At 46.0% G+C, this 11,308-nt stretch overlaps 2 protein-coding genes across 2 annotated transcripts; both read left to right on the forward strand.

The window, feature by feature from the left end:
• Nucleotides 1-2,946: 2,946 nt before the first annotated feature.
• Nucleotides 2,947-5,891, forward strand: LOC119405506 (ubiquitin-conjugating enzyme E2 Z). The gene is made up of 2 exons (XM_037672339.1): nucleotides 2,947-3,739; nucleotides 5,719-5,891. The coding sequence occupies exons 1-2, from the start codon at nucleotides 2,947-2,949 to the stop codon at nucleotides 5,889-5,891; spliced, it is 966 nt and encodes a 321-aa protein (XP_037528267.1).
• A 4,249-nt stretch (nucleotides 5,892-10,140) lies between these two features.
• LOC119405507 (ubiquitin-conjugating enzyme E2 Z) lies at nucleotides 10,141-10,941 on the forward strand. Its single transcript, XM_037672340.1, has one exon. It carries the CDS (start codon nucleotides 10,141-10,143, stop codon nucleotides 10,939-10,941), a length of 801 nt encoding a protein of 266 aa, XP_037528268.1.
• Nucleotides 10,942-11,308: the final 367 nt, after the last annotated feature.

The following is an 11,308-nucleotide window of genomic DNA, read 5'->3' on the forward strand; positions in this document are numbered from 1 at the left end:
GAACCACACAACATTACCGTTGTAACAGTTTCCTCAAGGTGTCGCCACTGCCATAGGTTGCATTAGGCCAGTCGTTTCATGCTCTCCTCATTTCTCATAGCGTTCTGAAATGTACGCGCCGTACAGGGGCGTAGCCAGAAATTTTTTTCGGGGGGGGGTTCAACCATACTTTATGTATGTTTGTGCGTGCGTTTGTATGCGTGCGTGTATATATACGTAAGCAAAACTGAAAATTTTAGTCACTTAGGTAACGAAAGTAACTTGCCACTATGCAAGCAGCATCTCTTTTTATACAGAGTCCTAGCTGTGAAGTGCTGAACTTCAAACATGGAAGACTTGGATGCGCTTGAAACCAATAGCTTGTCATTAGCAGCGACGTGAAAAAGCGTCCAGTATTCCAGTATATGTTGCTGCTCATCATAACCCATGCGAGAATTAGCGACCTCACTTTGTAATTTCTTTATATACGGCACACATATCAACATTGAGCCACCGCAGTGGTCTAGTGGTGAAGGTGCCTGACTATACTACTGACCGGTCGCGGGATCGAATCCCGGCCGCGGCGGCCACGGTGGCCTCATTTCGATTGAGGCAAAAGGCTAGTGGCCCGTGTGCTTAGCTTTAGGTGCACGCTAAGGAACCCCAAGTGGTCAAAATCGCTGCAGCCCTCCACTACGGCGTCTTTCATACTCATATATCGTGGTTTTCGGACGTAAAACCCCCCAGAATAATATTATTATTATATGTAAACGTTAGATGTCACGTTAGAACGTTAGAAGGCCTTTAACTTGTAAGGTTTTGCGCGCAAATTACCGCAATTGATATTGGCCAGAATACGTTTCTCTCGGGTAAGGAGACTGCCCCTGAAAATACTGTGTTGACGCCTATGAATGAGGAATTGAACCGCGGAATATATACGTTCGGATAGATTCCCCTAGCTGCCGCCACTGCTCCAGACACCGTTGACCTGTCGTCCGGTGCGCTCGCTGCTCCTTAACATGTTCTGTATTTTACGCGTGACATTCAAAACGTGCTTTCACAATGGTTTCGCGAGCAAACTTCTTAAACAGTCACTGATAGATAAGTGGTATTTTGACAATATATAAATGCACCCTACACGCCCGCATTTCGTTCACCTGCTTACATTTAGGAGTTGCAGTTTAAAGAACAGACGCCAGTATTTAAACGTGATCAATAAAAAAAAAACTGAATTATAGACATTATCAGACTTACGATCTGCTTATTGACGCAGGTTTTCGATTATGTAAGTTAATATCACCAAGAATCGCATTTGAGATTACTATAGGTCAAATGAACGAATGGTTATGTGTTTTCACTGATTTCTTTTTGTTTATACAGTGCAAGTGCTGATGCTATAGAGTTCGGCTTGCATCACATTTGCAAGACCAGCACGGAGACGAAGCACATGGTCGTCGTGCGTGCTAGTTGCAAGACATTGTTCAGCACGTTCACACAATGGAATGCGATTCCCCTTAGCACTTTCTGTCAATATCAAAATTTTTGCAACCATGCTATTGGTGAAGTAATGTTCCTATACGTAGGTGCGGGGCAAACATTTTAATTGGGTCCAACTTCGGTGTAATTTATCATTTCACGCTAGCATATATTAGCCACCAGTTCGGTAAATATCTTCAAGGTTAAATGTCGGAATGTATTGCGCTCTGCAAGTGATTCTTTTCACTGTTGGCACTGCCGCTTTTGTTTGTTTGTTTGTTTGTTTGTTTGTTTGTTTGTTTTGAACATATTGCAGGTTCACTGTCCATGCAGGCGTGGGTACCTGAAGATGCTTTCTTTACTGGAATAATACAAAGCATGCTACAAACATTGTGCACGGTAAAATTTTACAATATGCGATTTGAATACATCGGGCGTCGTTATTCGCTAAGGAATCAATGATATCGGAAAGACGCAGAATGTTAGGTACGACATTGCAAAGAGATGCGGCTGCAGGAAAAAAAAGGCAATGCAGTACGCACAGGTTACAATTTAGGCCTAAGCAATGTACGTATACTCCATTTTTCAGCGTCTTCATTTCGCGTCATATCGGCGTAATTTCGACTCGTACACTAACCTCAGAGGTCAAATTGCCTTTAGCGGCCAGGTTTGTAGCGGCATACCGCGGTTATCTCCAACTACTGCGCACGCCAGTGATTATACGACAACAGTTGATGTCCCGTTTCAAATGCGTGCACACTATACGCGTGAGTATCAGCGCAATTTATGGCCGGCAAATGGTTTTATTTGCTATTATACGACCGTAAGTTATCTCAAAAAAGCATGTATTTCAGATAAACTTAACGACCAATCACGTTATGCAAGGTTACCTACCATTGCTGTGTTCTCTGTACCAAAGATGTTTGACTACACTACATCGCTTTCCGAGAGGTTGGCCTTGAAGCACGGTAGGTATTGGCGCTTTGCCGAAAAACGTAACGCATGTAGCTTCACGGGTAGCTCAAAATACCTCCAGCCCCTATAGAACGATCACAGAAACGTGCACGCACTTGCTACCTTGGTTGTCCGGAGTGATCAGGATTCCGGCAGGCGGGTAATAAGAGAGATGTTTGATGCCACCCTACACGTCTATTATGTAGAGTGGAGTACAACATTGTACTTGTGGCACACACCCACGCTGGGGGCTTGGCCAACAACCGAGTAGTTTTAAGGAAATTTTCCTGTGATATCACTTAGGTATTACGGTAGCAATACTCAAGACATTGTTCATCGATGAATATATACCAAAGCTCAAGTATATCTATCTTATTCAGCAAATACTTCGTTCGTGAGACAGCGTTTCCAGCAAATTTGTATCTCCAAGAGTCAGTAGGCGAGGAAGCTGAAGATCCGCGGATTGGTTGGCCTGGGGCCCACTCACGGGCGCGTCTAAATTTCCCGTTTCGAAGTTGCCCGAACCTGACACCAGCAATGGCCGCCACGCAGGGAGCTACCCCTCTCGCTACGTCCACTTCGCGACTTGGCACGAAATCGACAGACATCGGTCCATTGAAGCGGGAAGACTCGCCTGCGTACCTGACAAGGGTCAAGCAGGAAATTGAAGACTTCTTCGGTGATGCGCCAACGGGGATATTCATCGCGCCGGACGAGGACGACTTCACCACGATCCACGCTCTCGTGATGGGCCCATCCGGAACGCCGTACGAAGACGGATTCTTCGAGTTCCAGATTCGATGCCCGTCAGAGTATCCACTGAAGCCGCCGATCCTCAAGTTCCTAACCACGGACTCAGGCAGGGTGACATTCCATCCAAACTTGTACAGCTGCGGTTACGTCTCACTGAACATCCTCGGAGATGGCTGGAGTCAGGCTCAGGGCATCGAGAGCTTGCTGGTTGTGATCAAGTCGCTGCTGAACCAAGACCCCTTATACAACGAGCCCGAATTCGTAAAAGCGCAGGCCGACAAATACGCCAGCAACTACGAGGCCTTCGTGGAGCACGAGACGATCAGGGTAGCCGTGTGCGACACCGTGGCGGCGTGCCTCAGCGGAAAATCGACGTTACCGCCAACGCTGAGGGAAGTGGTACTGAAGAAATTCGTCGAGTGTTACGACCGTTATGAGGCCGCAGTGAAATCTAAACTGCATCTGTCGGGTAACGAAATGCCGAAAATGTACTACTATCACAAGGGCACATTCGAGTACGCCGGACTGCTCACGCGACTCCAGGATCTGAAGCAGAAAGTCGCCGACCGTGAGAGGGGTCAGTGATGCACGCGTCTTACTGTTACGCTGACGTCATACTTTGAAATCGGTTCCTAAATTGCGGTGATATGGCAACATGTTCTTTCTGTAGCGAGGTGAAGACCGAGGAGTTTGCTGCTTTAGTGACCTAAGTTCATGTATTGCGTCAAAATTTACCGATTTTTAAGCTACTTTGCCTGCTATTTAGACCTTCGAGACATATGTTGCTGCGAATTCTTAAAAATTACATTATTTCCATCTATTACGGCGTATTGTGCTGTTTACCTGTATTCACTGAACGTACCATCTTTGCTAGCATAAGGTATATGTACTCCCTATGAGTCAGATTACATAAACGGTAGCGCTAACAGGTAATACAGTCTGTGAGCTATCAACTTGCTTTGTTAGCCACCACGGTACTTAATTTGATGACAAAAACGGTCATCGCCTTCATGTAATACTTTTGAACCGCCAAAATTATTACGATGTGGTTTGCTTGGATGTGACAGTTCGAATTGTTGATACGGGTGCTATATTAGTGCTCTGGTCGCACGTATAGCTCGTTTCTGAGACAAGGCTGTCATGGTTAGTAAAAACGCGAAAACCGCCTATTGGCAATGTGACGTTTTCCATATTTGAAGACTTCTTGGTAGCATCGCCTACGCAATAAGTTTTGTTTGCAATCTTAGGTTAACGATGCGCCATGCAGATGCCTGTAAATCATTTAGTGATGACGACCTAAGACATGAGTAAATGTAGTGACGAACGGTCAATGAAAAAATGAAATAACGGTTTTTTACGAGTGTGCATGGCCACCAACCTTCTAACTCAAATACAACCCTATTTCTTCAGCAGTTCAAATAATGAAACGATGGAATTTTTTCAAATTTGGAATACTTGGCACAGTATACACGCCTTGCACAACACTCATATTTGTAACTGGCACGTAATACTCGTCAGTCGCATATAAATGGCCGGCCTGTACGTCACCTCTTGTCGCATTCATTGTTTATTTATTTCTTTGTTTTTTCACGCTTTTTCCTCACTATATATGAACGACAGCAGTGTGTAATGAGGGAGTTTAGACGTGGCCTCCGCTATTAGCTCCAACAATGCGCCTAAGAAGGTAAAATCCCAGTCAAACCAGGAACCGCCAAGTGTCCACCAGATCTGCCACGACCCAGCCTTGCAAGAGTAACTGCATACTGCGCTAATTTTTGTGAACCAAAGCAGGAAAAAAATTTCAGGAAGGCTTGAAAATATTAAAAATAGATAAAACGCTGAAATAAACGATTATTCAATGATTTTTTTTTTTTGTGTTTCTCCAGTGCTTACCCTTGCCATCGTTTCCTTCTTTCGCCCACGTCCGTAAGAGAATGCTTATTTCTATTTCCCGTATTTTCCACATTATTATACGCAATAAAATTGATCGCAAACGCACAATTATTTAAATAGATTTTTAATGCTTGGTAAACGAAATGAGAATAATTTACAACATCATTGAGTATCAATCGTGTATGACCTATCACAGTGATATGTCACAGGCGCGCACCTAGGCACATCAGCTTAATTACTGCTGCAATACTCAAGACACTGTTTAAACGTGAATAATGCCCAAAACTCTAGTAGTTCTATTTCTTTAATCAAATACTTCGTTCATGAAACAGCGCTTCTTGTAAATTTCTATGACCAGAAAAATCAGTAGGCGAGGAAGAAGATACGCTAATTGGGCGGCTTGGGGCGCGGTCAATTATCCTTTTTTTTTTCTTCACAAATCATACTGCCGCACGATACATGGCCGATCCCCCGTGGTGGGTTGAGCCAATCCTCTAGGAACCAATCAACCAACCAAGGGCGCGTCCAAATTTCCCGTTCCGAAGTTGCTCGACCCTAAGACCAGCAATGGCCGCCGCGCAGGGAGCTACGCCTGTCGCTACGGCACTTCGCAAGGACGCACCAAATCGACAGACATAGGTCTCTCGATTTGGTGCCTTGCAGAACACTCGCCTACGTACCTGAAGAAGCTCAAGAAGAAGAACTCAGACTTCTTCGCCCATGAACCAACGGGCATATACATCGCGCCGGACGGGAACGACATCGCCGAGATCCAACGCCGTACGAAGACGGCTTCTTCGAGTTCCAAATACGATGCGCGGCAGAGTATCCACTGAAGCCGCCGATCGTCAAGTTCCTAACCACGGACTCTGGCAGGGTAACATTCAATCCAAATTTATACAGCTGTGGTTACGTCTCTCTCAACATCCTCGGAAGTGGAACAGGCTGAAGTCCGGCTCAGGGCATCGAGAGCTTGCTGGTTTCGATCCAGTCGTTACTGAACCAAGACACCTTATACAACGAGCCTGGATTTGTAAAAGTGCAGGCCGACAAATACGCCAGCAACTACGAGGCCTTCGCGGAGCACGAGACGATCAGGGTATCCCTGTGCGACATAGTGGCTGCGTGCCTCAGCGGCACATCGACGTAACGGCCAACGCTGAGGGAAATGGTACTGAAAAAATTCCTCGAGTGTTACTACCGTTATGAGGCCGCAGTTAAATCTAAACTGCGCCTGTCGGGTAACGAAATGCCGAAAATGTACTACTATCACAAGGGCACGTTCGAATACGCCGGACTGCTCACGCGACTCCAGGATCTGAAGCAGAAAGTCACGCACCGTGCGCGAGGCCAGTAACCCACGCGTGTTACTGTTACGCCGACGTCATTCTTCGAAGTGGGTTCCTAGATGGCTGCCTAAATGTGCCGCGGCGATATGGCAGCAAGTGGCCTCTGCACTGAGGTCAAGAACGAGGGTTTTCCTGCTTGCGTGGTCTAAGGACAAGCACCGCATCAAAATTTACCTATTTTCAAGCTATATTGCCTGTTCGTGAGGCGTTTCAGATAATTGTTGCTGCACCTTCTTCAAAATTATATTGATTGCCCCTATGGCGACGCATTGTGTTGTTCACCTTTATTCAGCCGCAAGTGTCATTAACCCTTTGATGCCCAAAATTTTTTTTCAATGCACAACATGAAGAAAACTCTGGCATGCATAAAGAAAGGTCACAATATGCCAACTACATTGTCAGAAAAAACTTATGTGTATTTATAGGTGGGTAATGAGGTGCTGCTCCTGAGCAACATTGAGCACTTGAGGCTCTACTTCACATAGAATGTCTTGAAGCAGTTGCGGCTTGTAAGGAGGCACAAGTGCATGTTGCACTTAGCGCAGTACAAAAACGTGTAGCCGAACTTGCAGAACTTGCATAGGTTCTTTTTTCGCCGTACTGTGGCCGGTTGTTCATGCCATGATACCTCACGTCCACTTGTTCCACACTGTCATCTTGTACCACACTGCCACAACATCCGGAAATGAGGCACCCTGACTGTCCCCGAAATCACTAATATGGAAAGATATTTCCTCATCTCCTCCTTGGGGATGTTTGCACAGGTGCCATTCTTCGTAGAATACAGATTTGATTGATAGCACAGTGTGCCTACCATCTCTTCATCGAAAAAGACACAAAAGTACTGGTATGGACTTAGCACATCCCCGTCGGGAGGTGGGGAGTTCCTCCTTCCAGGCTGTGTCATCAACCATAAGGTCTTTTTTGTCATTTTCTGCGAACACTTTCTTTCTCTGCGCTGCGCAGCCGTGTGGCGCGATATTCCCGGAACAGCTTCAACAGGGTTGTTTGGCATTCCTCCGTCGTCTTCTTCTGGCGGATGTTCATCGCAAAGATTTAGCACAACTTCGAGCGGACAGGAATCAATCAGTTTGTCATCATCTCTAGCTTCATATTCAGGGTCATCCGGGTCGCTCTCAAAATCAACATCGGACAACTCACCATCCGGAAGGAAGATTAGCTCCGGTATTTATCTGTCAGCCATTTTTTTTTTCTTTTGACATCGCCATCTATACATGAAAGACAAAAGAATATTGTCCTATAACTATAACTTATCGTATTTCGTAGAAATAAGATTATGTTATTGCCTGGTTTTACATTCAGTCAGGCAGGGAAACACAACAAGCGTATAACCCTATATCGTCTTGAACCTCTGCAAATGCCCGATGTTGCTCGTCAGCAACAGCGCTTTTGGCGGGAAGATTTGTAACGCGTAACATGCGGCCACACCATTCAGCCTGTTCATAAATGTTCTACAACGCCTTATGCGCAATTTTAACTCTGACATATCTCGCCGTAGAGTCCCGTTTCGTTGTAGTAGAATAAATTTACTCGCGTGTGCGGAGCTTGCGTTGCCATCTCTCAGACGCTCGAACAGAGCACTAAAGAAAAGGCGATGCTACCATCTGTGTGTATTTGTTTGAAGCTTAGGACGCTTCGTAGACTTTGTCTCTTTCCACAGATGGCGCTAGCAGTATCACACTGCAGGATGCGTTTGCTGAGAAAAATATTTTTGGGGTTGTTGCCCCAGAGCAACAGTAGGCATCAAAGGGCTAAAATGCTACGTGTACCCATTGATTCTGCCGTGTAATGTACAGCGTTCCTTCAGCCTTCCCCCCCCCTCCACTTTCGCCCCCCCCCCCCCCCCCGCGAAACGCTAACGAACGCTGCTCGCGATATGTGCATCAGAGGCACGTCAGGTACTACTCACCACATCCTGTGCATGTTCGCTCAAAACGCAACTGTAAGGCAGACACTTCAATGCGTCGTAGATTGTTTGGATTATCGGCTCTATTTGGAGCTTTAGGGTGCTTCTAAACTTTAGAGCACACCAGGCCATCGCTGTTTAATGCGCCTGCTTCAGGTTTCTAAGTTAAACAGGTTTACGCCGCTTTTTGGCTCACAACCAATGACGCCGACACCGAAACTTCTGTGAAACGAGCTCTTGAACGCTATTGCGATAATACAAATTATGGTATGACTATTTCCACGGCTAAAGTTTTATGATCAAGTTTGAATACATGGGAAGTTGTTCAGAGAAGAGTAAATAATACTGAAAGGACACAGCAGTTATACCGCGGAGCTGTGAAAAATGACAGATATACTTGATGCCACTGTACACTTTTATTGTGTAGGGTGGAGTAGAGCCTTGAAATTGTGGCACACACCCACGCTGTGGGATTAACCAAGAACCAGGTAGTTTAAGGAGTGTAAAAATATTTTAGAGGACTTTTAAAAATTATTGAAAATATTTACAACAGAACTGTTACGCCCGCCATTTCTGCGTTCGATCATCATCATGCTAGCTCGCACTCTCATCTTCTGCTTCGCTGCCCGAACACATGCGTCCGGCGCGACCTCTCCCGCTTCCCCGAATTGTCCGGCGTGGGATGAAATTATTCAGATGCGCGAGAGCACGAGTATACGGAGAGAAAGCAAGTGAGAAAGACATACAAAGAAGAGAGAAATAGATAGAAATAATGAGGAGAAACAAAAAAAAAGGTACAGAGACAGAGAAGGAAAAAGACTGAGAAAGAAAGAAATAGAAAGAAATAGCCAGTAGTGGAAGTATTAATGGATTATTAAGCATGGAGTCAAATTAGGTCATCAGGGCTCAGTCGTTGTGAAATGAGAAAAATGGCTTCTTTATACCTGCTACCCACTAGAGTATACAACATGTGAACTAACGTCTTATTTGTCAGTGGGGTACTCCTTGAAACAGCTTTGGTACGACGTCCCTAAAATGTCGCAAAACCGCCCGAGCTTACCCGCCTCGGCGACACCCATGACTTCGGTCAAGCTTCTTCTTCTTCATGGTTCCCAGCTTCGCAAACATGCCACAATTTTGATGTCAATCGTAGTGGGGATCATTGAACAAATACTCCCCCAAGAATGAGCAGTTTTGGTTTCATTTCCGAGGTTCTAGGGGAAATGTTGTGTGGTGGTGTCAATTGACACTACGAGCGCCGAAAGGGTTAAGAATATATAAAATGCAGATATAAATATTAAACCAAATAATTTTGTATGATTTCCTAGCGCTTACGCTTATCATCGTCTACCTCTTTTGCGCATGTTTGCTTGGGGAACGTTTGTTTCTATTCCCCGTATTTTCCACATGAATATGCGCGATGAATAAGATCGCAAAGCGACAATTATTAGGTCAGATTTTAACCCTCGGTAAAAAAAAGAAGAAAACTTTAGAGAATAGTTGAGTCTTCAGGCGTGTATGACCTAAGTTTCCCAGTGATATGTCTCAGGTGTAGACATAGGCACATAAGGTTAATTACGGCAGCAATACTCAAGACATTATTCAACCGTGAAGATACCCCAAAGCAACAGTGGTTCTATATTTTACGTAAAGAATTTCATTTGCGAAACAGCGTTTTCTACAAAATGTATTCATCCAGAAGAATCAGTAGGCGAGGAAGAAGAAGATCCACTGACTGGGCGGCTTGGGGCGCGGTCACAGGCGCGTCCAAATTTCCCGTTTCGAGGTTGGCCGACCTTGACACCAGCAATGGCCGCCGCGCAGGGAGCTGCAGCTGTCACTAAGAGCACTTCGCGAACGGGCACCAAATCGAGAGAGATCGGTCCATTCAAGCGGGAAGACTCGCCTTCTATCCTGACAAGGCTCAAGAAGGACATCGCAGACTTCTACGCCGACCCGCCGCCGGGAATATACATCGCGCCGGACGAGAACGACATCGCCAAGATCCACGCTCTCGTGATGGGCCCATCCGGAACGCCGTACGAAGACGGCTTCTTCGAGTTCCAGATACGGTGCCCGACAGAGTATCCACTCAAGCCGCCCACCGTCCAGTTCCTGACTACGGACTCTGGCAGGGTGCGCTTCAATCCAAATCTCTACAGGAGCGGTCAAATCTGCCTGAACATTCTCGATAGCGGCTGGAGTCCGGCTCAGGGCATCGAGAGCTTGCTGGTTTCGATCCAGTCGTTGCTGAACCAAGACCCTTTCTACAACGAGCCCGGATTCGTAAAAGGGAAGGCGGACGACTACGCCAGCAACTACAAAGCCTTCGTAGAGCACGAGACGATCAGGGTAGCCGTTTGCGACACTGTGGCCGCGTGCCTTAACGGCACATCGACGTTGCCGCCTACGCTGAGGGACATGGTGCTCAAGAAATTCCTGGAGTGTTACGACCATTACGAGGCCGAAGTGAAATCTAAACTCCACTTGTCAGGTAAAGATATGGAGCAGAAGTACTTCTATCACGTGGGCACATTCGACTACGCCGGACTGCTCACGCGACTCCAAGATCTGAAGAAGAAAGTCACGGACCGTGCGCGAGGTCAGTGACCTACGCCTGTTACCGTTACGCTTACGCCATAGTTCGAAGTTAGTTCGTAGATGGCTTCCTACGTGCTCCGTGGTGATGTGGTAACAAGCAGCCTCTGCAGCGAGGTGAAGAACGACGATTTTCGTGCTTCGTAAAATAAAGCATCGCATCCAAATTTACCTATACCACAGCAGCTTTGCCTGTTCTTGAGACCTTCGAGGTACTTGTTGCTGTACCTTCTTCAAAATTATATTGTTTTCACCTGTTGCGCTGCTTAGCCTTATATTGCGCTGCTTACCTTTATTGATTGCGAATACCTTCTCCTGTATTAGTAGTCATATGCACTCGCTATGCATCAGTTGACGAAAATGATACCGCTAAAAGGGA

This window comes from Rhipicephalus sanguineus, chromosome 9, assembly GCF_013339695.2.
Source record: "Rhipicephalus sanguineus isolate Rsan-2018 chromosome 9, BIME_Rsan_1.4, whole genome shotgun sequence".
Taxonomy (NCBI): Eukaryota; Metazoa; Arthropoda; class Arachnida; order Ixodida; family Ixodidae; genus Rhipicephalus; species Rhipicephalus sanguineus.